Here is a 27,326-nt window from a genome sequence, read left to right on the forward strand (position 1 = left end):
TCATTATAGGGTATTGCGTATAGATTAAGGCTGTAACGTAACAAAAGTCAAGGGGTCTGAAAACCTTCTGAATGTCTTGTATATCATTACAAATCCTTACATTTTTATTGCAGAATCGATTCCTTACTGCTGTTAAACCAGCTAGGTTATAATTGTTTTTCTTCTGTTGGTTATGATAACCAATGCCGTTGATTCATGCACGTGAATGAATGCTTATAATGAGAACAATAAGTCATAGTACAGAACACAAGGAGCTGGATCCCTGGTTAGAAACAAATAGTAGAGTAATGGGGGAAGTGGATAACAAAATGTGATACAGCAATGCATAATGGGTCTAGGTACTGTATTTGCTGTCTACTCTTGCCATCTACAGGTGAAAGTTATGAACAAGTTTACTTAGCAACTTATGATTCATGTAAATGTTTTAGGCTTGAGTCTGACCTGGAAAGTAGGCTATATGGGCGAGGGCTGGTACCTCTGGTGTGTGACCATGCTGATTTGGTCTGGGTGGGGGAAAGAGACAAATGACAGCGGTGCCAGGCGGGGTTAGGCGTTAACAGATCCACCCCAGATCCCCTTTCTGTTATGGGATCCAAAACAAAACTCCATGTAAATGTTTGTGTGGTTATTATCAGATGGATATGGATGTTTCTCTGCCCTCTGGAATGTCATCAAACTTTGGAGAGAATTTCACAGCCGCCTGGTGGAATCAATACCCTATGTAATAGACTAGTGTGGAAGGCTACAAGTGCACAATAGCATACATATACCATGACATAGTTGAATGTTGGATTGAATAGTTAAAGGCGCTTCTAGTTTGACGAGAGAAGCGTTTGTCTTTGGAACATTTTGTGACAGCTTAAACAGTTGTGTTTTCATTTTGTAACTCTAACAAGTATGTTTAGGCACCTAACTACTGTAATCAACAACCCCTAACACATACATTCCATGTGGGTGTGGCACATGTCTCATTCATACCAGCCAGGCAGCTTTAACCAGTCCAACCTGATTGAAGAGATCCTTGCACAAGCCATAGCCTGGACCAGTGGCGACCTGTCATTTAGAGCATCACATATAAAAAGAGGCGAGGAAGAGCCTGTTTTGAGCCCCACTGTCACGTTCTGACCTTAGTTCCTTTTTTATGTCTTTATTTTAGCTTGGTCAGGGCGTGCGTTGGGGTGGGCATTCTATGTTGTTTTTCTATGTTTTGTTCTGTACGTTATATTTCTATGTGTTTGGCCTAGTATGGTTCTCAATCAGAGGCAGGTGTCGATCGTTGTCTTTGATTGAGAATCATACTTAGGTAGCCTGTTTTCCCACTATGGGTTGTGGGAAGTTGTTTTTCGTTTCAGTGTTTGCACCATTCGGGACTGTGTCGGTTTTCATTTGATTCTCTTGTTCTTTTTGTATTTTGTATTCATTCTCATTAAACGTTATTATGGATACGTACCACGCTGCACATTGGTTCGATATTTCCTACTCCTCCTCAGACGAAGAGGACGAAAGCCGTTACACCCACCTGTTTGGTTTGTTGTTGCCTATTTTACATATTGTTTTGGCAATAATACGTGTCACATATCAGTTTGCAAACAATGTAAAAAAAAATATATATCATTGAGTTAATAAAGCTGCATACAAACATGGTCTCTTTTTTGTTTTCTTGAGTAAGTCAGCTCCAAAATGCAGGTGTTTCAGCCTTGTTCAGTGCTTTCTTTGGTGGTGGGGCAAGCCAGGGGAAAATACAGAGCGTTGCGCTGTGATTGTCTCAGTGTTCTGTCACTCATGTGGACACTATGTCACCGCCTAAGGGTAGACCTTGAAAAGACTCTAGCCATTTGGGGGCTGCCATAGAGTTACAGTAGAAGTGTAGGCTCAAGGTCATTGGCCACAGATAAAACAACGTCTAATCATGTTATATCTACAGTAGCTTTGATTGGACTGATCATGTCAAAATCTTAGCTATCAGTTATCATCATGAATCAAGTAAAAAATCTACTGGCAAATCCTTTTTAATCCTTGTCATATGAAGATAAATAATCAAGAGAAATTATAGATAAACCGTATCGGTGCTCATCGGCCATTCGACATAAACATTACACAACAAGTTAGAAATCGCAAATTCAACAATGAGTGGTTTGGAAGGAATCAGTGGCTAACTGTAAGCATTGCAAAGCAATCATTAGCCTGCTATTCAGTGGAGTGGCTGTGTGGTCCCAAATCTAAGATTAAGGGTTTCTTTTCCTAGTTTAAAATGATAAACATTCAACATTGGCCATGCTGTCAATAAAGTATGATATGTGCCGCGCTCAAAACAACTGTTAACACAGAACTGAAAAATCTATTTTTTGTGAGTTCACGACAACTGAGAACTTGGGAAAAATTAGCTATGACTGGGGAAATACGTTTTGAACTTTCATCCAACTCGGAATTGTAAATTGGGAACTCGGGCCTCTTTCTAAAGCTATGACCTGAAGATCACTGACGTCATCATGATTCAACCTTTTGTTTTTCGAGTTCCCAATTGTCTTGAAAGCACCATAAATCCAGAGAATGCCAGACTTCGATGACAAAGTATGATGACAAAATATACCCACGAATGACCGTCGCACCACCTTCCTGTTCAAGTGGCCACAGCACAACAAGGTCTTGTATGCTGCTGCATAAATTATGTAATATGCCATAGATATGTATATGGTAGCTTAGAAGGTAATACTAAGTGTATATTGTGTAGTAAGCTGTTAGTAGCCCATGTGCCTCACCCTAACAATTTGGTCTATTTTCTCCTCTTAATTTCCCCTCCTGTTCTGACTTGGTGATGCACATGTAGCCTATAACCTTCTTTTTGAGAAATGTAATCATCGAATATTGTAAGAGCTTTCATTGTCTGCTTATATGCCCCTTTTATTTATCCAACGGTTCTGACTTGGTGTACAGAGAGAACACTGTAGGAACAGCCCGTGTTCTGAATTCTATCGCTGTACATTTCAAAAGTGCTGAACAAATAGTTATATTGACTACGTCCGTTCTAGCTCGCTCTTGAATGTCTTAATCGAAATTACGGATTGCCTCTTATCCGCTTGTCGTCCCCTCATGCCAAAGTTTGTACATCTCAATTGTCAGTAGAAACCACATTTGTTTAAGCAAGTCAGCCATATCAGCTTTGTTTTTTTAAAAGGCAGTAAATGAGGCTGAATGAACTGTTCTGCTGCCAGACAAGTCTCCGTTGATAGCCAGGTGTAGCAGTGGTATAGTGCAATTCATGTATTGTTTAGTGTTGTGTTGTGGCTTTGCTGGCATGGATCCCACATCTTTTTTGGGGGGCCCCACCAAGATTTACATGCTAAAATCGCCACTGGCCTGGACATAAGAAAGAACATGCCTCAATTATAAAAAAAATAATATTCTGATTAATGGAAACTCATTCTTAATTGAATTAATATAACACTGAATAGCATAAACTATACCATTACTCTCAACAGATCTTCTCCAACGTCATGGATGTAGCCTATAGTGTAGGTCCCGTAATACATAAGCATAGATAGGCCACTGATTCGTTCCGAATTCTGCCTGTTCCTGTTGGCTGAATAGGACACGTCAGCACTCAATTTTGTTACGTGTTCACTACATGGCATTCCAAAGTCCTAAAACACTCTTCCGGATAGCATTGTAGTGATACATGACACCTCGCTCTTGGTAAGTCAACTCAACCACTGTAAATTAACTTCATGAATGGAAACAAATCTAATATGTCTGACATAGAGAATAATACATTATTTCATCATCTTGTTACTTTTCACAGGCGATACAGCCGATCGCTAAACTTCTAAACAGCAATAGCAACAGATGATATCGACCAACCGAACTGACAGATCCGTGTCAAAAGGAGTCATCATCAACGAACGATTTCTTCGCGTGCCAGTTGGTAACGTTCTGCGGAAACTGCTGCATTTGGGTTCCATCGAAAATGGCAAATGCAAACAAGATGAGAACGCTTTCAATAGTCAGGTGATTCAAGCCATCATTATTGTATCCAAAGGTTGCCTTTAACGTTACGAAAATGAGGTTACGATTTCTCAAAAAGAACCTTCTCATTATCCTTGGTGTTTCTTTTATTATTGCCACTGTCATGATCACAACACGTGTCTTCATTTCTGATGAAGTCACGGGTGTTGTCGCTCAGGAACACATGTTGTCTGATGACATGGCAAAGTTTCAGTACAGTTCTGTTCCAGAATTGATAAAGTCCATTTACAATGCTAATTACAAGCAATACGTTCAGAATGCGGACAAGTATCCTGGGGAGCCTAAATTGGTCCTGGTTATTCAGGTGCACAACAGACCAGACTACCTCAAAATACTCATCAAGTCATTGGAAAATGCCGCTGAGGTCCACAGCTTACTGTTGATTTTCAGCCACGACTATTTTTCAGAGGAAATCAATTACATAGTGCAAGGGATAACTTTCTGCAAGGTCTTGCAAATATACTTCCCCTACAGCACACAGCTCTATCCCAGTGAGTTTCCTGGGCAGGATTCACGGGACTGTCCACGAGACATATCCAAGGACGATGCTTTAAAAACAGGATGCCTCAACGCTGAGCATCCAGATTCGTATGGCCACTATAGGGAAGCCTCCATCACACAGACCAAACACCACTGGTGGTGGAAACTTCACTTTGTGTGGGAGCGAGTGCAAGCTCTACAAGGTTACAGTGGCTTTGTTGTCTTCCTCGAGGAGGATAACTTCATCTTGCCCGACCTCTACCACCTCTTCAAGGAGATGGTTGGATACAGGAAGAGCAGCTGCCCTGACTGTGACATGTTGGCACTAGGCAACCACAACGGCCTGGCAGAGTTTGATAAGCTCAGCAACAAGGTGCAGACTGCCGGGTGGATGTCTACCAAGCACAACATTGGCATGGGCATCTCCAGAGAGGTGTACTACAAGCTAATGGGGTGCAACAATGACTTCTGCTCCTACGATGACTACAACTGGGACTGGACCCTCCAGCACCTGTCAGGGACTTGCATCTCCAAGCCACTCAAAGTGCTGGTGGCACAGGGGTCCAGGGTTCTCCATACGGGTAACTGTGGGCTGCACCAGAACAAGGAGGCCTGTCGCCCTGAGCTGGCCCTAAAGAAAGCACAGGAGTCCCTTAAGCTTGCCAAAGCCTCCCTCTTCCCTCAGTCCCTGGCCCTAACAAACGCAGATTCAGTGGAGCACAAGGCTCATCTGAAAAACGGAGGGTGGGGTGATATCCGTGACCATGTCCTTTGTAATAACTATGCCAAACGTCTATGAACTATGGACTTCTCATTCTCTTTTTGATGTACTGAGAGGATTGAGGAAATAAGTGCCATTAAAATGTTCAGGGTTCCAAAGGCTGCAGTGTGTTATATATTTTTGTGTTTTTAATGAGGTCTTCCAAGGGGTTAGCAAAACATTTTGGGGGGTATGTTATGGTGTGTATGCAGCAGTGTGATTTATAGCTTGGTTGTTATTACTGTTATTACTAAAAGTAACATGATTGCCAAATATATTTATTTCTTTTTCAAAACAGATTATACAAGCTGATTCTTTTTGCTTTCTCTTTTTATGTAACCGGGTTTGCTTTTTATTTCTTAAAAATTAAGACACATTTTAGTTGAAGTTAAGTAAAGCATTACAATGTTATACTTTATAAAAAATAACATACAATGTTTCAGCGCCAGCAGTTAATTATTATGGTACACATAAATTACTTTACATAGAAAACAAAACTGAATCAGCGTTATACATCCTTGACTTCTATTACATGTTAGATCATTGCCATTTGTATACATTCTTCAGAACAAATAAGAGAGTTGAGCCTTTTGCCCAAATGGGGTGACGCTTGTCCAGCTTCAGAATCCCTTACCCATCCACAATTATAATAGTTGTGCTTTAAATGATATGTGGTGCATGCAGTACAAATAGAAAAACAACAGCAAAGTCATTGTTTGATATGTAATGCACACAGCTATAGGTTATATTGTATATAGAAAGTGACAATAATGAAATGTCTTGTTACATATACAGTGGGGAGAACAAGTATTTGATACACTGCCGATTTTGCAGGTTTTCCTACTTACAAAGCATGTAGAGGTGTGTAATTTTTATCATAGGTACACTTCAACTGTGAGAGACGGAATCTAAAACAAAAATCCAGAAAATCACATTGTATGATTTTTAAGTAATTAATTAGCATTTTATTGCATGACATAAGTATTTGATACATCAGAAAAGCAGAACTTAATATTTGGTACAGAAACCTTTGTTTGCAATTACAGAGATCAGACGTTTCCTGTAGTTCTTGACCAGGTTTGCACACACTGCAGCAGGGATTTTGGCCCACTCCTCCATACAGACCTTCTCCAGATCCTTCAGGTTTCGGGGCTGTCGCTGGGCAATACGGACTTTCAGCTCCCTCCAAAGATTTTCTATTGGGTTCAGGTCTGGAGACTGGCTAGGCCACTCCAGGACCTTGAGATGCTTCTTACGGAGCCACTCCTTAGTTGCCCTGGCTGTGTGTTTTGGGTCGTTGTCATTCTGGAAGACCCAGCCACGACCCATCTTCAATGCTCTTACTGAGGGAAGGAGGTTGTTGGCCAAGATCTCGCGATACATGGCCCCATCCATCCTCCCCTCAATACGGTGCAGTCGTCCTGTCCCCTTTGCAGAAAAGCATCCCCAAAGAATGATGTTTCCACCTCCATGCTTCACAGTTGGGATGGTGTTCTTGGGGTTGTACTCATCCTTCTTCTTCCTCCAAACACAGCGAGTGGAGTTTAGACCAAAAAGCTCTATTTTTGTCTCATCAGACCACATGACCTTCTCCCATTCCTCCTCTGGATCATCCAGATGGTCATTGGCAAACTTCAGACGGGCCTGGACATGCGCTGGCTTGAGCAGGGGGACCTTGCGTGCGCTGCAGGATTTTAATCCATGACGGCGTAGTGTGTTACTAATGGTTTTCTTTGAGACTGTGGTCCCAGCTCTCTTCAGGTCATTGACCAGGTCCTGCCGTGTAGTTCTGGGCTGATCCCTCACCTTCCTCATGATCATTGATGCCCCACGAGGTGAGATCTTGCATGGAGCCCCAGACCGAGGGTGATTGACCGTCATCTTGAACTTCTTCCATTTTCTAATAATTGCGCCAACAGTTGTTGCCTTCTCACCAAGCTGCTTGCCTATTGTCCTGTAGCCCATCCCAGCCTTGTGCAGGTCTACAATTTTATCCCTGATGTCCTTACACAGCTCTCTGGTCTTGGCCATTGTGGAGAGGTTGGAGTCTGTTTGATTGAGTGTGTGGACAGGTGTCTTTTATACAGGTAACGAGTTCAAACAGGTGCAGTTAATACAGGTAATGAGTGGAGAACAGGAGGGCGTCTTAAAGAAAAACTAACAGGTCTGTGAGAGCCGGAAATCTTACTGGTTGGTAGGTGATCAAATACTTATGTCATGCAATAAAATACAAATTAATTACTTAAAAATCATACAATGTGATTTTCTGGATTTTTGTTTTAGATTCCGTCTCTCACAGTTGAAGTGTACCTATGATAAAAATTACAGACCTCTAAATGCTTTGTAAGTAGGAAAACCTGCAAAATCGGCAGTGTATCAAATACTTGTTCTCCCCACTGTACATGCCACTAAACCAATGATCACTTTGTATCTGACAATTGGTTTTACTGGGGAATTACTTACTGTACATAACCTACAGTATGACATTTGTTTGACTGAAATGTGTGGTTAAAAAAAACCCAAATGTTTTACATTGGAACAACAGGAATTGACTGATATTGGTGGGTGTTTGATTTGTCATCATTATGACCTTACAAAGATTACCTATTTTTGCTTTAGCAAATATTTTCATAGCCTTGAACGATATTCCTCTTCCCTCCCCCACACCCAATTTGCCTAAAAGGGAAATCTGTTTATTTCCATCTCCTATGCCTTTGCATTTGACAATGCACCTGTTTTTTTAAACCAGTTGACATCCTTGGATCTTTCTTAAAATACAGGTATAAATGTAACCTAAGGTGCATTGATGAGTTTCCCTTCAGTAGTGGAAATGTGTAGGATGCAGTTGCTTCTTTTATTCTTATTTTTTATTAATCAGTGCCTTGTAGACATTCCCTTTTCTGCTGGTTATACCATGTGTAGTTTAAGATCTCATATGCAATATACACTGAGTATACCAAAAATTAGGAACACCTTCTTAATATTGAGTTGCCCCCCCCCCACATCCCCCTTTTGGCCTCAGAACACCCTCAATTTGTTGGTGCATGGACTCTACAAGGTGTCGAAAGCGTTCCACAGGGAGGCTGGTCCATGTTGACTCCAATGCTTCCCACAGATGTGTCAAGTTGGCTGAATGTCCTTTGGGTGGTGGGCCATTCTTGATACACCCGGGAAACTGTTGTGTGAAACTCAGCAGCGTTGCAGTTCTTGACAACTGGTGCAGCTGGCACCTACTACCATACCCCTTTCAAAGGCACTTAAATATTTTGTCTTGCCCATTCTCCCCCTGAATGGCACATACACAATCCATGTCTCAATTGTCTAAGGCTTAAAAATACTTCTTTAACCCGTCTCCTCTCCTTCATCTACAGTGATTGACTTGGATTTAACAAGTGACATCAATAAGTGATCATAGCTTTCTCCTGGATTCACCTGGTCAGTCCATGTAAAGAGCATGTGTTGTTGATGTTTTGTATAATCATTGTATATTTATATGACAAATGAATGCTGAATGCCATTGAATGGTTACTCCAATGGTTATTCCAATCTGGCTTTAAATTGCCATGTACTCTTATAATCCACCTGGCACAGCCAGAAGAGGACTGGCCACCCCTCAGAGCCTGGTTCCTATCTAGGTTTCATACATGGTTCCTGCCTTTCTAGTGAGTTTTTCCTAACTACCGTGCTTCTACATCTGCATTGTTTGCTGTTTGGGGTTTTAGACTGGGGTTCTGTATGGCACTGTGTGACATCTGCTGATGTAAAAAGAGCTTCATAAATACATTTGATTGATACTCCCCCACCTTTTATTCTAAAGCACAATCTTTTCTAGATTTTTTTGTTTAAACTGTTTCTTGTTGGTTAACTGATCCAAATTCCGCATTCACATGCTAGTCGGAACTAGGAAACTCTGACATGTCGACTTGCTAACTGGTTGAACGCGGAACCTGTATAACTACAACCAGGTAGCAAGTTGGCCATTTCTGAGTTTCCTAGTTCCGATTTGCACGTGAACGTGGCAATATTCCTATTGGGAAATGTTAATTTGATTTGTGAAATTATGTTCAGACAAAAGCTTGAAATAGTTTTTCTGCCCATGTTTTACTTTAAATTACAATAGCCATACATAAGCATTTGGATAGCATATCTGTCTATTTGCTCTAGTGTTGGTTTTTATTCTCCAAAGAAATTTAACTACAGTATGAGATGGTAAGACAAAACGTAGGCTGTGATGCCAATCTTCAGAAGTCATGGTTTGTAAATGGGTTGGTTATGAATGTCATATGTCCATGTAAGCAAATGAAATGCCCAAAGCTCACCCATCAGTGGGTGTATTTAATATAGTCAATCGTTTTTACTGGTCTGTGATCAGTTATACAATTTTAATTCAAATTAATTAACATTACAATTAAAGCAGAAAAGCGGATACTAGACCTGTCCCAAGAAGCAGCAAGTGGTCACATGACTCTACGCTTTTTCCACTGGTCAAGATCCATTCTGTGCCTTTATTTCCGGAAGTGCATCTTCAGATTGTCAGATATCCCAGATCCAAGGTTCGTAAATATCACTTCCATAATATTGTACAAATTAGACTTGTGGTTTTAGATTTTAGTATTTGTCCATTAGGCAATTAGAAAGCTAGTTCGCTAGGTAGCTAACGTTAGCTACACTACATTAGCTAGCTAGTTGGGAGTTGCTGCTGTCACATTTGGGTGGGTAACGTTATTCATTAGTCGTATTCCGTTGCAAAACGTTTACTCCAAACATGAATTGTTTGCAATGAAAACGAGAGTTTCTATTGGACATATTCAGTAAAGGCCTCGTCTCGTTCTGTTTGATTCCTAGAGTAAACGGTTTCGCAACGGGAACCGACTAATTTACCCCCCCATCATTTAGTCTACGTTACAGACTAGCTCCTTAGTAATATTCACGTCTATTTTGTTGTTGGTAGCTATCTAGTAACATTATACTAACAATGTAGTATGAAATAGGTTTTACAACCCGTCTAGCCTACATAGTGAGAAGCTAGCTAAGCTTAGCCAAGCAGTTGTGCTAGCTGCTAGGCCATCAGTGTACACGTCAAAGCAAGACCGTCATTGATTGTTGTCATCAAGCCACAGCCAACAAGTAAGATACGTTTACTGTCATATCACCAGTCTTTTATTTGTAGATAATCAGGCCAATTTATATACAATTATATATGTTTGAATATTGTTAATTGATGTCCCTGTCCCTATGCTTCATCTATCAGACATCCAGCTTTTACCATCCAAGCCACAGAATGACTCATTGGTTCCACCGAAACCCATTGAAAGCAACTGCACCTGTTTCCTTCAACTTCTATGGAGTTGCTGGTAGCCCATCAGCAAATAAGATATGCAAGTATGTACATGTGTACACTGCAATTGATATCCATTCTATGACAATTGACCCTTCGCTAAGCCCCTCCCCTTCCCTTGGTTACTCTTACAACCTCTGACAACATTTTTCCCTGGAAGCCCAATAGAGCTAGCAGGAAATTAGTTGCCTCAGGTTCGTTCAGCCTATCCTAAGGTGGACTCGGGTTTTGGGATAAATGCAGAAAATATGTGAGATTAACACAGGTTTAGGAGATCTTATATGTTTTGTCCTATGAGATAATATCAGTCAGTTAACATGGCCTTTATGAATTATGAAGCCTTTATGTGCTTTTTTTTTTTATTACTTCAATTCTTAGCTGATTTAGATTTTCTCATAGAACATCACGTATAAGATCTCCTAAGCCTGTGTTTAGCACAGGCCTTATTTTCTGTGTTTATCCAAAAACCCTACAAAAATGGCATTCAATTCCAAATAAGCTTTGTCCAACGAGCCATGGCGGAGTTAGTGCCCACAAAAAGACGCCATTACTATTTCTCTCTTCCTGAGTCAACTGCTGGCGAAATCCCCTGACAATGATCTTAAACTGTGTTTCTAATACACAATGAAATTGAACTCAGACTACCCCTTGCTAATCAGGAAACATTTGGGTATGTTGTGGTGGACTGGTATTACAATTGGTTCACAGGAACCTGGTAAAATTATGTTTGTAATATACAACGGGTGGGTCTAATCCTGAATGCTGATTTGGTTAAAAACTAATTCCAGCAGGTGTCTATTCCACAAGTTACCACTGGATGAATCTATGACTTTAAATTGCCTATTTACTCTGTTCCATCTGAGTCCGCAATCCGCCCAGCCAGGCAATTTATAAACTTGATCTCGACTATAGAGAGCCTCTAGACATTATCTTACATTTATTTTAGGCTAACATTTCGTTTTCAACAGCGGAGATTTGTACAAACCTTGCTGTCTGTCTCTCCGACATTTACATGTTTCAATATTCAAATTCGATCTCCAGCTGTCCCGTAGTAATGAACGTGTCGGGAGGAGACAGACAGACAGACAGGTAGGCAGCTTTAGTCAGCCAGTCAACCATGAATCATCATAATTTCACGGGTATATACAAAGAACTATCAATAGAAAACAGGTAAAACGAAACGAAGTGCAGGTAGTTTGAAGTCTTTCCAGCTTTAGTTTGAAGTGATTGTGTTAGCTGTGTTGTAGGCTAGCTCTCGGTAAATACCCATTAAATTGCTGGGAGATTACACATGGAGTGTGCGACTTTCTTTATTTTGATAGTTTGTAGTTTATTTGCCGTTAGTCAGCACCTCCACACAAACTATTTTCTGAGTGTGTGCCAGCTCATGTTTTTTTTTGTAGGCTAGCTCTCGAACATAAGTGTACTGACGAGAGTGCACATTTTATATGCCAGGTAAAATCGTGCATCATTAGCTTATTGTTATGGATGTATCCAAATAAATGTCACTTGAAAACTGCTTATGCAAATACAGCTACTTTGTTGTTGTTCTGGCTGCACTGTTTGATGTGACTGTAAGTTAGCCATAGTTGGCGAGCTAGCAAGCAAGGGATAAGAACGCTGGCAGTCAGTATGGCAATGGATCATTTAGAACTAACAACTGGGTCACGTCCATAGATACAGAACAAAAAGACTGAACGACTGGGTCACGTCTCTGGCAATGGAATCGATAGAACGAACTACCAGCCAGCTTGGGTAGCAACCCTAGATTTGTGTCGGGAATACAGTTACCAGTCAAAAGTTTGGACACACCTACTCATTCAAGGGTTTTTCTTTATTTTTACTATTTTCTGTATTGTAGAATAATAGTGAAAACATCAAAACTATGAAATAGCACATGGAATCATGTAGTAACCAAAAAAGTGTTAAACAAATCAAAATATATTTTAAATTTGAGATTCTTCAATGTACCCACACTTTGCCTTGATGACATCTTTGCACACTCTTGGCATTCTCTCAACCAGCTTCATGAGGTAATGACCTGGAATGCATGTCAATTAACATGTGTACCTTGTTAAAAGTTAATTTGTGGAATGTCTGTCCTTAATGCGTTTGAGCCAATCAGTTGTGTTGTGATAAGGTAGGGGTGGTATACAGTAGATAGCCCTATTCTACAATGTAGAAAATAGTAAAAATAAACAAAAACTCTTGACTGAGTAGATGTCCAAACTTTTGACTGGTACTGTATATCTTGTGGAAGGATGAAATAGTATGAATACATTCATAAAAATAAAGTTTTTAATAGAAAATATATCAATCATTATTATTTTGAATAAAAGTGATAATGCCCTCGAAGCCGGTGTTTGTAGGATATATTGGCATGGTTTGTCGGCTCTCAACTTCGTCTCGTGCCTAACAACACCAGTATCAATATATCCTCCAAGAAACGGCTTCTCTGGCATTATCCCTTAAGTGTAGCTAGTAGAGGTCGACCAATTATAATTTTTCAACACCAATTTATTGGAGGACCAAAAAAAGCCGATGCCGATTTTGTATTTATTTAAAAAAAAAAATGTATTTATTTTTTCTTTATTAATATATATATATATCCGGAAACTATAATTTCGAAAACAAAATGTTTATTATTTCAGTAAAATACGGAGCCGTTCCATATTTTATCTAATGGGTGGCATCCATAAGTCTAAATATTGCTGTTACATTGCACAACCTTCAATGTAATGTCATAATTATGTACAAATCTGGCAAATTAATTACTGTCTTTGTTAGAAAGAAATGATCTTCACACAGTTCGCAACGAGCCAGGCGGCCTAAACTGCTGCATATACCCTGACTCTGCTTGCACAGAACGCAAGAGAAGTGACACAATTTCCCTAGTTAAAAGAAATTCATGTTAGCAGGCAATATTAACTAAATATGCAGGTTTTAAAAAATATACTTGTGTATTGATTTTAAGAAAGGCATTGATGTTCATGGTTAGGTACACATTGGTGCAACTTGCACTTGTTAAATCATCACCTGTTTGGCGAAGTAGGCTGTGATTCGATGATAAATTAACAGGCACCGCATTGATTATATGCAACCCAGGACAAGCTAGATAAACTAGTAATATCATAAACCATGTGTAGTTAACTAGTGATTATGTTAAGATTTATTGTTTTTTCTTAGATAGGTTTAATGCTAGCAAGGAACTTACCTTGGCTCCTTGCTGCACTCGCGTAACAGGTGGTCAGCCTGCCACGCCGTCTCCTCGTGGAATGCAATGTAATCAGCCATAATCGGCGTCCAAAAATGCCGATTACCGATTGTTATGAAAACTTGAAATCGTCCTTAATTAATCGGCCATGCCGATTATGTCACCCTCTAGTAGCTAGCCATTGCTCTGAATTCACTGTCAGTGTAACGGATGTGAAATGGCTAGCTAGTTAGCGGGTACGCACTAATAGCGTTTCAATCAGTTATGTCACTTGCTCTGAAACCTAGAAGTAGTGGTTCCCTTTGCTCTGCAAGGGCCGCGGCCTTTGCGGAGCGATGGGTAACGATGCTTCGTGGGTGACCGTTGTTGATGTGTGCAGAAGGTCCCTGGTTCGCGCCCGTGTCGGGGCGAGGGGACGGTCTAAAGTTATACTGTTACATTGATGCTGTTGACCCGGACCACTGGTTGCTGCGGAAAAGGAGGATGTTGAAAGGGGGGTGAGTGTAACTGCAGACTAGTAATTAGTATCGAAGATTTGCTCTTATTCTGTCGGTATCAATAGTCTCAGAGTTTAACCATTTCCACCAGTGTAGCCAATGTTCCACGTGGTTTGGTTAGGTATTCAACGACCGAGGAATGCATGGTCTCTACTCAAACCTTAGCTCTCTCGGTAATTGAGGTACGCTTGGTCTGAAGTGGGCTTCTCCAGGTGGGGTTTATATTCGGAACAGCAGAAAAGGGCTGTCCCATGACGGCAGATCAATGTCTGTGCGCATGGGGCGGGCCAATGGCTTAATCCAATTCCCTTTAAAATTTAACTATCTTTCATTATCATTCATTGTATAAACAGAGTTATGGTAATGTGGCTGTATTGTCTCTAGTGAGGTCACAAACATTAGACAGAATGGACCGGTCGTAGCTGGATTCTCCACCGACCGTTTACACATTCTCCACAACATGGATATTGTTCAGTTCTCAAGTTCTGTGAGGTAGAAGAAGTTCCTTTGTTCTACTGTGAACCCTGTCTCTATACTGCATGGCCGGGGGGGAAGAGAGTCTCCTCTAGGAATTTACGACCTGAGATAACAGAGCCTGGGTGTAGGGGAAAAAAGAGATGGTGAAAGAGAGGGGGATGGTACTCGCTATACCCAAAGAGGGCCACGTCTTGACACCACTTTTGGAGCTAACTAGTGCTCTCAAATTGTATTATGATGTCGGCAACATGGGAGTTGTATTCATAACATTGTTAACTTAGCTAGCTAACATACATTTTGAGAAAACAACTTTTATTAAGTGGCTAGCTAGCTAGCTAGCATTAGCAACGTTTGGCAGTCAATGAGACAGAGCTAGCTAACCAGCTGAGGTGGCAAACAATGTAACAAGTATAATTTCAGATTCAAAAAATACTCCAACCACAAGCTCTGCATTTCAGGAATCAGAGAATCAAGTACTCCTGGTGCACTGTTCAACTATTTAGCCATTTAAACATTTATTTTTAAAGAAAACTCTCCGGGTTTGCCATACCCCTCACTGGCTTTCATGCGATTTAAATGTGAGCTTATCCAAGGTGTCTGACTCGACAACAGTTGCTATCCATTGGAGCATTGTGATTGGCTGCCCAAAATTCTGCTGCGGGGCTTAGCGAAGGGTCAATTGAGAACACATGATTGCTTGACTGTTTACATTTCTCTCCTCAATAGTGACTTGAGGACATCGAGGGCCAGACTCTTGGAGATGTTCACAGATACCACCTGCGATCCTGAGATCATGAAAAATGCCACAGATACTTATTTCTCACTCTTACAAGGTGAACTTGTGCTGTTTGTTTTTGCCTTTTCTCCTCTGTCTTTAGCAGTGCTTACTGTTTTGTAGTGTTTTTGTGTGGTCTTTCTACACGCTGCTCATCATGCATCACTATTCCTTTTTTTTCTATTAATAATCCGTTTCTGGCCTTTTGATTGCTTGACATGACATAGGATTCATTGCATCTCTGGATGGCACCAAACAAGAGAACAAGCTTCGGTTCATGCAGAACTTCAAGTGGACTGACACTTTGCAAGGAAACACCCCAAGGTAAAGCCTTCTAGCCCATAGGTGGTTAGTTACCTCCATCAGCCCCACAGTCAGAGCTCTACACATACAACATACAGTAAATGTCAGTCAAGGTGTTAGTTACAATAGGTCGTTATCAATAAAACGCCACAATACGGTGTTCAATTTGCCTGCTGCGGGGAAAGGAGACTCCCAGCCCTGCTAAAAACATTGATAACTGCGTGTCATTTCAGGGATTGTTAAATAAATGTTCACTATTTTGTTGTAATATCACCTCTTGAAGAGCATAGTCAGAACTACACATTTCCGATTACTCCATGCAAAACAATTGTGCAAATTTTGCTCTGTCATCAGAGTTATACAGCAAATAACTGCATGCTTTTCATGGTCAGTAAACATCAAATTATCAAGTAATTTCAGATACATCAGTGTAGCCTCACGATATACAGTACCAGTCAAAAGTTTGTACACACCTACTCATTCAAGGGTTTTTATTAATTTTTTACTATTTTCTACATTGTAGAATAATAGTGAAGACATCAGAACTATGAAATGACACATGGAATTTCTGTAAATCTTAATGCATTTGAGCCAATCAGTTGTGTTGTGACAAGGTAGGAGGTGGTATACAGAAGATAGCCCTATTTGGTAAAAGACCAAGTCCATATTATGGCAAGAACAGCTCAAATACGGGAAATGACAGTCCATCATCACTTTAAGACATGAAGGTCAGTCAATCCGGATAATGTCAAGAACTTTTAAAGTTTCTTCAAGTGGAGTCGCAAAAACCATCAAGCCCTGGAATGAGTAGGTGCGTCCAAACATTTGACTGGTACCGTAGGAGGGCAACAACCCAGCAGCAGGACCGCTACCTCCGCCTTTGTGCAAGGAGGAGCACTGCCAGAGCCCTGCAAAATGACCTCCAGCAGGCCACAAATGTGCATAAGTGGACAGTTTGATTTCACAGAAGTGTGATTGACTTGGAGTTACATTGTGTTGTTTAAGTGTTCCCTTTATTTTTTTGAGCAGTGTATATATATATATATATATATAGTATACAGACCCATTGCTATGTAAATTAGCTATGAGACTTGAAATTGAGCTCAGGTGCATTCTGTTTCCATTGGTCATCTTTGAGATGTTTCTACAACTTGATTGGAATCCACCTGTGATAAATTCAATTGATAGGACATGATTTGGAAAGGCACACACCAGTCTATATAAGGTTCCGCAGTTGACGGTGCATGTCGGAGCAAAAAACAAGCGATGAGGTTGAAGAATTGTCTGTAGAGCTCCGAGACAGGATTGTGTCGAGACACAGATCTGGGGAAGAGTACCAAAAAATGCAGCATGGTGGTGGCATCATGCTGTGTGGATGTTTTTCAGCGGCAGGAACTGGGAGACTAGTTAGGATCGAGGGAAAGATGAACAAAGCAAAGTACAGAGAGATCCTTGATGAAAACCTGCTCCAGAGCGCTCAGGACCTCAGACTGGGGCATAGGTTCACTTTCCAACTGGACAACGACCCTAAGCACACAGCAAAGACAACGCAGGGTTTCTGATTGTCCTTGAGTGGCCCAGCCAGAGCCTGGATTTGAACCTGATCTAACATATCTCGAGAGACCTGAAAATGGCTGTGCAGCGACCCTCCCCATCCAACTTGACAGAGCTTGAGAGGATCTGCAGAGAAAAGTGGGAGAAACTCCCCAAATACAGGTGTGTCAAGCTTGTAGCGTCATACCCTAGAATACTCAGCTTTAATTGCTGCCGAAGGTTCTTCAACAAAGTACTGAGTAAAGGGTCTGAATACTTATGTACATGTGATATTTAACTTTTTTATTTTTAATACATTAGCAAAAATGTCTAAACCTGTTTTTGCTTTTTCATTATGAGGTATTGTGTGTAGATTGAGGGGAAAAAATTATTTAGCATTTTTTAGAATAAGACTAACGTAACAAAATGTGGAAAAAGTCAACGGGTCTGAATACTTTCCGAATGCAATGGGATAGGCTATCCTCGCAAATCAAAGTTTACAAGATCAATTTATGTTTACTGAACATGAAAAGCATGCAGTTACATGCTCTGATGATAGAGCTAAATGTGGAATAATTGGAAATGTGTAGTTCTGACTATGCTGGGGTCTCCTTGCCACCCAGCAACTAAATAAAATGCTCTGCACTGTATTGTGACGTTTAATTGAGAACTACCTATAGCTTTGTCTTGGTTCTTTTGTATTTCCAGCTGACATTTTATAAATGTGTTATTACATCATTACTCAGGCTCAACATTTTATTTAGTTCTCTCACCTCAAACAGATGTTTCCGTCCATTATTGAAATACACGGTCTCTCTCCAATACTATTATTGTTATTAACATCCTGTCCCATTGTCCCTTTAGTGCCCAACAAGATGCTATTTTTGAGCTGGTCTCCATGGCCTTCAATGTTGCAATTTGGCACACCAAGTTTGCCTCAAGACTTGCAGGAAAGGAAAAGTATGTGTTTATTTTCTGCCTTACTAATTTATTCTCATACAATATATCTGATTATGCAAGAAAGGTCATTTATGACCTTGATGTAATTTCACACTTGTTCCATTGACATATCAATATTGTAAAGGGAACATATTAGCGTTCTAATTTTCACCACTTTTCAGTGTAACTGAGGTAGAAGCAAAAGATGTCCACAGGAGCCTGAAATTTGCTGCTGGGATTTTCAAGCACCTCAAGGTGATTAGCTTATATTGTCTCTGTATAATGACAATTATATTAATGTTTTATTTGAAATGCTTTTCAAGACACCTAAAGTCACTTTGCATAGTGAGATAATCAGCAAGTTAAAAAAGCACACTGATAAACCCATCAACTCTGGTTCCCATATTGCTCACTTTACATTAACCTCAACACATGGTGAACAATGTGAATACATTACAGTATCATCAACCTGAACACAAGTTGCTGGTTGTTGGTGCATGGTTGTCTCTGGCAGCGCACCCGTCCTCCTCTCTGGTCTCTCCCCTGTAGGAGGTCCACATCCCCCGCCTCATCACCCCAGCGGAGAAGGGCCGGGACCTAGAATCCAGAGTCATGGACACCTACATGGTCCAGTGCAAAGCAGAGGCACAGGAAGGTAGCTACACTGGACTCAATCAACTTCTCTGCATAATTATTAGGGTCAGGAGCTGACAACGTGTCTTGGCTGGGAAAAACTCTGGAGTCTTATGGCAATCTCATGGCAGTGTGTATGTGGGATTACACTGAGTGAGATATCATAATGCTGTAAAATTATATCAGCATTTAACTTAATTTTTTATGTTTGCAGTGACGATTGCCAGAGCGATTGAACTCAAGCATAACGCCACTCTCATTGCAGCCTTGGCCTTCGAGACCGCAAACTTTTACCAGAAAGCTGGTAAGTATTTAGGGGTTTCCTGTCACATCCTGACTTTGTTGCATTTTTGTAATGATCTTATATAGGAATGTCTCGATCTAACCACTGTTGGTCCTCCCGATCACTCAAAATAATGTTATCCTCTCGGTCTTCACAGACCACACACTGAACACCCTGGAACCAGAGTGCAGCAGTAAGTGGAGGAAGTACCTCCAGCTGAAACAGCACTTCTACATGGCCTATGTATGTTCTTGAGCAGTCTAGACAGTTGAGAGAGTTTGTTTGTTTTGATTGTTCTGTAAATGCTAAGATACTAATTCTAATGATGCTTTTATTTGTCACTTCCAGGCATATTGCTACCATGGACAAACTCTCCTCGTGAGCGACAAGTGTGGCGAGTCAATAAGATCTCTCCAAGAAGCAGAAAAGTGTTGGTATTTCTGTGCTAGATTGTGTTTTGCATTTTTGAAGCACTACACAGATGTTTCTTCATCTTAACAATTGTAAACACTTATAGCGCTTGCTTGCTGTGTTTAGGCTACTCCAAAGCCGAGGCGCTGTGCAAAGAGTACCGTCAGACCAAAGGGCCGGGTAGCACAGCCAAGCCCTCTGAGCAGCTCTTCTTCACCACGCTGGGTGGCCTGATCAAAAATACATTGCAGAAGTGCGAGAGAGAAAATGGATTCATGTGAGTAACACACACATCCAGTATAACATTTATTTGTGTATAGTAAATAACAGTAAGTAGTTGTAGCATTTATACACAAATGTCATTTCTCCAGATACTTTCACAAGGTCCCGGCCGAGGTGCCCCAGCTAGAGCTGAAGGCTAGCTATGGCCTGGCCGAACCAATATCCTTTGAGTTCCCAGCCCTCAGCGAGCAGTGCACCCCTGAAGTCTACACCACTTTTGACCTCACCAAGGGGGCCAAAGCTGAGAAGGTAATGCTGCTCAGACATTTGGCACTGCAACAGATAATTTGGTTACTATAGCTTTGTCTTCACATATTTTGTCTTGTTACTGATAATAATCACGTAAAGACACAAAGGATTTTGTTAATTTGCTTGTCTGGTTCTCGAACAAATGGTTTCACATTTTTCCCTCTCGCCATTTTGATTGCAGGCCAAACCCAAGCAGGAAGAAGAGGTTAAGCCAATGAAGGAACCAGATTTGAAGCCTCAGAAAGATACAGGCTGCGTCATATCATAAACAGAGATGACCGGGGGGGTGACAAGGACAAGAAAAACATGACTGTATGGATTTATTGATGCATTGGTTTGTTTTATCTGTAGTGTTTTTATGATCAGTGATTTACAGTAGCATGACCATCTGTTGTAGTTCATTTTATACATAGTTGTTTTCTATTTTTTTATGTTCATGATCAAATATTATTGGGTCAGACTTTATATTTGAAATGCTCTCTCACTAGTCCTGTTGGGGATTTTGGATCTTTATTTATTGCTGTCATTTAAGAAACGGACAATTAATATAGTAAGAACTTATAACACTCCACGATGAATATCCAATAATTTGTAGAAAAAATCGTATGTTTTCAATTTTATTTTTCAATCGCTGAGATTCTCTAATTGAATCATAGTTTTCTTGCAACTGAAAGGACACTGTATATACAGGATCACATTATTCATACACAAGGCTAGTCATTGCTGGGTATGACCTGTATTTATGATAATAACCATTGTTTAATATTCCCCTCTTTATTGGAGACTTGAGGACTAGGCGGTGCTTGTATTGGGTCAGAATAACCTGAACAATGCCGGCTGTTCAGTAGGAACATGGAATAACATCTGGGAAGTTCTCCGGAAAGCTTGATGTTCTGAACGTTCTAAGTAGAAATGTCACGCATGACTACTCTGCACGAGAGAGGAGCAGGCCTGTTTTACATGAAACCTTTGAACGTTCCATAACATTGTGCCCTATGGAAGGTGATGTAGGTCTTCCTGACGCTAAGAAAACTGTTGTTAATTTTTTATTTTTTTAACTCAGACTAGTGGCCATGGTTGCTGTTCTAAAGGATCGGTGTCCCGCTAGCGGGACAACTTCCAGTGAAACTGGAGGGCGTGCAATTCAAAATATTTTTCCACCGGCACAGGTTTCATACGTTCACATATAACGATTAAATATTCACTTACTTTTTAAAGTCTTCCTCTGATTTGTCATCCAAAGGGTCTCAGCTATAACATGTAGTGTCGTTTTGTTAGATACATTCCTTCTTTATATCCCAAAAAGTCAGTTTAGTTGGCGCCATCGATTTGAGTAATCCACTCGTTCAACTTGCAGAGTAAGGAATCTGAAAATCTACCCCTAAACTTTGTTTCAACAAGTCAGAATACGTTTCTATTTACTCCTCAGATACCGTAAAATGTAATCAAACTATAATATTTTTTTCGGAAAGAAGTATGTTCAATAGGAAACCGGTTTTAGCAGGTGCGTAATGTCTTCATGGCGCGCGCAAACACCAATTTCCAAGACGTGTGCTTCTAAAACTGATATTTCTCATTCGTTTTTGAAGTTACAAAGCTGAAACCTTGAACATAGACTGCTGACAGCCTGTGGAAGCCATAGGAATTGCATCCAGGGAGCTAATTTTCAATATGACCTTTCTCTTGCAGTTCTAGGATGGTCTTTAAAAAAAAATTAAAAAAAAATCTTTGGATTTTCTCCGACCATATCTATTGTTATATTCTCCTACATTATTTTAATATTTCTACAGACTTCAAATGTTTTCTTTCCAATGGTACCAATTATATGCATATCCTGGCTTCAGGGCCTGAGCTACAGGCAGTTTACTTTGGGCATGTCATTCAGTCAGGAAGTGGAAAAAAAGGGCCTATCCCTAATTAAGACTGGATTTATCAGTGATTGACAAGTGCAGGAACACTAGAGTAATGGTTAATGAAGAAAGAAATGGACTTGACAATCTGATGTCATTCAAATATGATGTCAATCATAACCTACTTAAACCATTTCAGTGAAGGGAGTAATGTTGTACTATGGCACATTATTTTACACATGGAAAATTGTTGGATGAAGTGGCCTACTATGTATGTAAATGAATCAAATGAATTACAAATGTTTGTTTTATCTGTAAATGACAATGATATACTGTAGTTTTTAGAGTACTGATTTGCTGTAATTGCCTAAGAGTTGTTTTTGAAAATATGTTAATGACAGCTAGCGTCTACTGAGGAGGTGCAATAGGGGGAAAAGTAACCCCCAGTATGGTATACTAACTTGCCAATATATTAAGAAAATTGTGCATTCTTTCTGTTCAACCTCAAAGCACATTATAATGCCTTTGCACTTTAAATCTTATTAGTCACACAGAAATTAAGAACATATACAACATATATGTTATCTCTACAATACCTTTTTATTCTTGGAACAATTAATTTTCACATTTAAGGAACAACTTGATTTATTTTTAATTAACACATTTATGAAAACAGTTTGCTGTAGCATAACAATGTTTACACAAGTCAACCTGAAGGTCATTACTCTTCATCTAATGGTGCCCTTCATGGAAAATGTTTCAAATAAAAATGTCAAGAAACCTTGGGTTACTATTTTATGTCGCAATCAAACACTTATTTTCCTGATGTAAGAACAGGGTGTCTGTGCTGCACTCAAGTATCATTAGCCAGAGGAACAACATCACTGCATATAGCAGTTAACAATAAACCTTGAAATTCTACACAGTGGAACAAGCCCAACCCTCAGCCTTACAAGAAAACTGAAATTAGTAGCCTGTCATCCAATGACCGCAGTCTCTGACTGGTGTACATAGTAAGCATGACTAAAATGTGTTTCTGGTGTGTTGAGTATCAGGTTTCAAACTAATGTAGGACCCAGTATCTTGCTTTTTTTTCTGTTGCCTTGATTGACCATTCCAGTGCCATCAGAGTGGAGGAAATGTATGTACTCTGAGCTGAGAAAACATTTTTGCTCTACAGGCAGCAAAACAAGGAAAGGAAAACCATTTATTCAGTGTGAAGAATGAGCGACAGTTTCAAGGAAGTAAGTGCTGTTCATATGTAGGCTAAAGGGTTTACCTGTCATAAGGTTAGACATTTCTTTATAAATACGTCTTCAGTATCTCTCAATTCAGAGCTACTTTTATGATTGTTTCCTGTATGGAGCATACTAATAGCCCTTTAAGACTATCCCTTGGCAAATAGATGGCGTCGGTAGAAATTGCTTATCATAAGCTAATGTAGTACGCACACACACCATTATCAAGCACAACCACAGACCTTGTGTTTTATGAATTGCTTATGCAGGACGGGTATGAGAGGATAAGGGGTCATTAACAGTGTGTGTCTCTCGGGGTCCTGACATTTAGGAGAGACAGTTCAGAGGTCCTTCACTGTCCCTGCAGAGGAGGGTCATCCATTTCGCCAGCGGTGAGACTCTGGAGGAAGATGACAGTGAGGAGGAGGATACATTACAAGAGGAGGTGTTTAGGGAGCCTGAAGACATGGTATGGAAGTGTTCAAACAGTTAAGATTTTGATTCTTAGTATAAATAATGTTTAGTCCATGAGCACAGTTGGAATGCAGCACTAATCTGTGTGTGTGTTTTAGCCCAAACTCCCATGGAGAGCTTTTACTTGGTCTCTGGGCAGGAAGTCATTGCGCAGTAAGTTACATTCCATTCATGTGTGCTCTTGAAACAATTTTTAAAAAGCATTGTCTTACATAACATGTTATTGCCTTCAGCTTGTGATTTTCTTGGGGAAAAACTGGCTGGTCTACTTGGCCTCAACACTGCCAAATACCAGTATGCTGTAGATGAACATCAGCGTGACAACAAGGTAAGGTACATACAACATTACACACACATATGGCCAGGAGTCTTTCTTGACCACATAAGAGTCATGAGTTTTTCCTGACCATGTGAGCTGACTAGGTACAACCTGGTGATAGGCACTAAGCCCCAGAGTTGTTCTCTGGTCAGGTAAAGTGGTCAGGAAAAGTTTCTGGACCTACACATAAAGCCTGCACAACATAGTCAGAAATGTAGACCACATATGCACTTGTTTCCAATCTTCAGTCAAATTCTAAGCTCTTGATTAAACATACACCAACTTAAATTTTTTTGCAGTCACACTCAAACAGAAGTCTTTTTCTAAACCGAATTAAAAAATGTTTAAGCTAGCGGTTTTGTTCCCTTCTAGAACACAGGCAGTAAAGACACCGAATGCTCCTATGAGAAAAGAAGGGAGAGAATCCACCTTTCTTCGAGGATGAGCAGTGAATATGGTGCCACAAGCTCCCACGGAGTCCCTGCTGGTTCTCAAGCCACTGAGCACAGAACTACAGGATCCCACAACATGGGTTATCGAGATGATAATGAGCACTGAATAAGAACTAGGCTAATAAACAAAACAAATGTTATTTGTCATATGCGCTGAATACAACAGGTGTGAAATGGTTACTTACATTTTTTTTTGCATTGTTTGTTAAGTTGTAAGTAAAAAAAAAGAAGCTAAATAAACTAAAGGAAAAATAGTAACACAATAGTATGCATTGAAAGCATTAAACTTTTTGTGCTAACAAACTAAGAGAGCAAATATTTATATTGCTGTGTGTATTTGTTGGTGTTCCTCTGTGATTTCTACTGTATTGCACTTTATCTGACTATATTAATACAATTCTGAAATGTTCATAAAAAACATGCAGAATACATTTTCCATGCATGCCTTCAATTTAATTGAATTTCTGACTAAATGTGTCTTGTACATTATGCGTGAAAATATCGAATAAATATTCTGGATAGCACAGAACATAGATAATTGCTGTGTATAACTGATGACTGTACACTTTGGCTAGCGATAAAAATTATCGACGAGGATGGGATTCGAACCCACGCGTGCAGAGCACAATGGATTAGCAGTCCATCGCCTTAACCACTCGGCCACCTCGTCGTAATGCTTCCTGATGTAAAAGAGTTAGCTTTATCAAACCTCATGAACTACATCATTTACCGGACTGCAAATGCTACTGCATGTTTGTTTGTTTTGTATTTTTCTCAACATTTAACGTTGCATTTTAGAATTGTTCTGTTTTAATTTTCATAAATAAAATGTATTTGTTTTAGCTAGCTAGTTACATCTGTCTCAAGCATTGTGGAAGCTAATTTAAAGCCAATTTATGCTTGATCTGGATGTGTTGGAGGCACCGTATGGATGGTGTGACGCATTTATAGTGCCTCTGGAGGCATGCAGAGGCCATTTGAGCTCTGTACCGCATCGCTGTGCGCCTCTGAAATGTTGTAACAATGTAGAGGGCTTCGTATAGCTCCGCATTGACATGATTGGTTGACGGTAGGTGAGTGCGGAAGGTCCTGTATAAACACAACTCACTTCCTTGTCAACTTCCTTCACGACAGCTCTGCGCTGCCCGTGGAACGCAAGAAGTGTGAATGCCCTGACTTCAGCAGAGGCCATATCTTCGTAAATGCTGCACAGCCAATGCAGAGTTCGGACTGACCACGTAAAGCCTTTTAGCCAGCACGTAAGCGTTTCAAGTTTGACCTATCAGCGTTTGGAAAAGATTTGATACGCATGCGCACTGTCTTTGAATTCAAAACGAATAGTAGCAGCCGCGAGTGCTTTGAAAGCTAACGTTAGCTAACATGCAAATGGCTGACAGAATCATTTCGGCTGTTTCGGATTACCCTGAGTTGTATAACATAACTTTAAACTCATACAGGGATTCACAGAGAAAGGCAAGGGCATGGAGGGCTGTAAGTCTGCAAGTGGAAATGCCTGGTAAGGTCAGCTTGCTGCTAGCAATAGCTTGCTAACTACCCAGTTAACGTTAGCTAGTAAGCTAGCCAACTAGCTAGCTATAGCTACCCAGCTACTTGAACTGTTGTTGACCAAACTTTCTCTCACCTAGGTAGCTACGTACCTAGCTACATCCTTAGCTAGCTAGCTACCTGCCAATTGTTATCCCCCCAAATAAAACAACAATGTGATCCCTGCAATAAGGTAAATTAGGAATAAATACATGTTTACATAACATTTAAGAAATGTCATGTGTGTATTTTAATCATGATCAGACTATCCGTAGGTCAGATTGAGATTGCTCTATTTGTGTTAGATGCAGATATCCTTACCCCACTCCCCTCTTCTTTTTGTGTTACGTGTAATTTGGGGTGTTTAGTGGATGACTGTCGGAATAAATGGAAGAACCTGAGGGACACTTTTGTCAAATTCAAGCGGGCTGAGCAGCAGAGGAGAGCATCTGGGGAGCTGGACATTCACAAGAAGACCTGGATGCACAGCAGGAGCATGTCCTTCCTTACCCCCTTCATCCAGGCCAAGGGCTTGCAAGGAGACACCACAGATGACTTGGAAGAGGAGGAAAGGGAGAGGAACAGGGAAAGTGCCACAGAAGGTGTGGACGATAAATCAGCCTACATTATCCATGAGATCGAGGGGGACCAGGCAGACGATGAGGATGCTCCCTCTCCTGACACTGTGTCGGAATCCAATGGGCCCAGCCGGAAGAGAAGGTGGCAGATGGATGGGATGGACGGACTGGAGGACATAGAAGATGAGATGTTCTTCTTTAGTTTGCTCCCGTATCTTAGGAAGCTCCCCCATAGAAAGAAGAGTGCTGTAAAATTGAAAATACACCAACTTCTACATGAAGCAGCATTCCAATAACCCACTGCCCAGCCCCTGCCCTCAATTCTGTTTCCATGGTTTTGTAAACACAAGCCTTCATTTTGTCCTGTTATCAACTATTGTTCTATATTCAGTTTGATACTATGCCTGTTTATGGTTATTGCAAAGTCAAGTGTTAACAAATAAACACTTTCAACATTTGAGGGCCTGAATTGCTTACTTTGTCTGCGAGCAATTCTCCCACATTTTCAAAATAATAAAACATTACACTCTTCACCTTGGGCTGATGCGATTGGAAACCATTAGCAAATGTGATGCTACCAGTTGAGCAAGGTTAAACATTATGCGAATCATTGAAAAATCCAGGAGGTGAGGGAAGAAGCGCCAACACAAGTAGTGTTTGTTTTGAATGCAGA

The 27,326-nt window shown here is 40.4% G+C and overlaps 4 protein-coding genes and 1 non-coding gene across 8 annotated transcripts; 4 read left to right on the plus strand and 1 right to left on the minus strand.

The window, feature by feature from the left end:
- The first annotated feature begins 3,558 nt into the window (after positions 1 to 3,558).
- Positions 3,559 to 5,700, plus strand: LOC139582871 (alpha-1,6-mannosyl-glycoprotein 2-beta-N-acetylglucosaminyltransferase-like). Its single transcript, XM_071413282.1, has 2 exons — positions 3,559 to 3,693; positions 3,800 to 5,700. Exon 2 carries the CDS (start codon positions 4,058 to 4,060, stop codon positions 5,300 to 5,302), a length of 1,245 nt encoding a protein of 414 aa, XP_071269383.1. The 5' UTR covers positions 3,559 to 3,693; positions 3,800 to 4,057; the 3' UTR covers positions 5,303 to 5,700.
- Positions 5,701 to 9,708: 4,008 nt separating this feature from the next.
- LOC139582870 (BRO1 domain-containing protein BROX-like) lies at positions 9,709 to 22,840 on the plus strand. 2 transcript variants are annotated; one of them, XM_071413281.1, is made up of 13 exons: positions 9,709 to 9,816; positions 10,515 to 10,645; positions 15,516 to 15,622; positions 15,792 to 15,888; positions 18,265 to 18,360; positions 18,522 to 18,594; positions 18,889 to 18,994; positions 19,187 to 19,276; positions 19,413 to 19,498; positions 19,604 to 19,685; positions 19,793 to 19,943; positions 20,038 to 20,197; positions 20,379 to 22,840. In XM_071413281.1, the coding sequence occupies exons 2-13, from the start codon at positions 10,545 to 10,547 to the stop codon at positions 20,463 to 20,465; spliced, it is 1,236 nt and encodes a 411-aa protein (XP_071269382.1). In that variant the 5' UTR covers positions 9,709 to 9,816; positions 10,515 to 10,544; the 3' UTR covers positions 20,466 to 22,840. The 2 variants fall into 2 exon arrangements, with proteins under 2 accessions (XP_071269382.1, XP_071269381.1); XM_071413280.1 differs by lacking the exon at positions 9,709 to 9,816 and adding an exon at positions 10,251 to 10,390.
- Positions 22,841 to 23,037: 197 nt separating this feature from the next.
- Positions 23,038 to 25,068, plus strand: LOC139582873 (protein FAM177A1-like). The gene is made up of 5 exons (XM_071413285.1): positions 23,038 to 23,291; positions 23,617 to 23,754; positions 23,858 to 23,912; positions 23,993 to 24,087; positions 24,451 to 25,068. The coding sequence occupies exons 1-5, from the start codon at positions 23,271 to 23,273 to the stop codon at positions 24,634 to 24,636; spliced, it is 495 nt and encodes a 164-aa protein (XP_071269386.1). The 5' UTR covers positions 23,038 to 23,270; the 3' UTR covers positions 24,637 to 25,068.
- A 50-nt stretch (positions 25,069 to 25,118) lies between these two features.
- Positions 25,119 to 25,200, minus strand: trnas-gcu (transfer RNA serine (anticodon GCU)). Its single transcript has one exon. It is a non-coding gene; the product is annotated as a tRNA-Ser (tRNA).
- Positions 25,201 to 25,666: 466 nt separating this feature from the next.
- On the plus strand, positions 25,667 to 27,111 carry LOC139582872 (uncharacterized). 3 transcript variants are annotated; one of them, XR_011676437.1, is made up of 3 exons: positions 25,667 to 25,789; positions 26,177 to 26,268; positions 26,444 to 26,581. XR_011676437.1 is itself a non-coding variant. In XM_071413284.1 (2 exons), exons 1-2 carry the CDS (start codon positions 25,911 to 25,913, stop codon positions 26,947 to 26,949), a joined length of 642 nt encoding a protein of 213 aa, XP_071269385.1. In that variant the 5' UTR covers positions 25,669 to 25,910; the 3' UTR covers positions 26,950 to 27,111. The 3 variants fall into 3 exon arrangements, 1 of the variants encoding a protein (XP_071269385.1); XR_011676436.1 differs by lacking the exon at positions 25,667 to 25,789 and adding an exon at positions 25,911 to 26,046; XM_071413284.1 differs by lacking the exon at positions 26,177 to 26,268 and having other exon boundaries at positions 25,669 to 26,046; positions 26,444 to 27,111.
- The last annotated feature ends 215 nt before the right edge of the window (positions 27,112 to 27,326 follow it).

The sequence above is a fragment of the Salvelinus alpinus genome, chromosome 8, assembly GCF_045679555.1.
Source record: "Salvelinus alpinus chromosome 8, SLU_Salpinus.1, whole genome shotgun sequence".
Taxonomy (NCBI): Eukaryota; Metazoa; Chordata; class Actinopteri; order Salmoniformes; family Salmonidae; genus Salvelinus; species Salvelinus alpinus.

Bases quoted from the DNA above. Each gene is read 5' to 3' on its own strand.
- LOC139582871 (XM_071413282.1), top strand. From the start codon at position 4,058: ATGAGGTTACGATTTCTCAAAAAGAACCTTCTCATTATCCTTGGTGTT.
- LOC139582870 (XM_071413281.1), top strand. From the start codon at position 10,545: ATGACTCATTGGTTCCACCGAAACCCATTGAAAGCAACTGCACCTGTT. The intron at 10,646-15,515 runs GTATGTACATGT...TCTCCTCAATAG, and splicing joins TCAGCAAATAAGATATGCAA to TGACTTGAGGACATCGAGGG. The intron at 18,595-18,888 runs GTGATTAGCTTA...TCTCCCCTGTAG, and splicing joins GGATTTTCAAGCACCTCAAG to GAGGTCCACATCCCCCGCCT.
- LOC139582873 (XM_071413285.1), top strand. From the start codon at position 23,271: ATGAGCGACAGTTTCAAGGAA. The intron at 23,292-23,616 runs GTAAGTGCTGTT...CCTGACATTTAG, and splicing joins TGAGCGACAGTTTCAAGGAA to GAGAGACAGTTCAGAGGTCC. The intron at 24,088-24,450 runs GTAAGGTACATA...GTTCCCTTCTAG, and splicing joins AACATCAGCGTGACAACAAG to AACACAGGCAGTAAAGACAC.
- LOC139582872 (XM_071413284.1), top strand. From the start codon at position 25,911: ATGCAAATGGCTGACAGAATCATTTCGGCTGTTTCGGATTACCCTGAG. The intron at 26,047-26,443 runs GTAAGGTCAGCT...TGGGGTGTTTAG, and splicing joins TCTGCAAGTGGAAATGCCTG to TGGATGACTGTCGGAATAAA.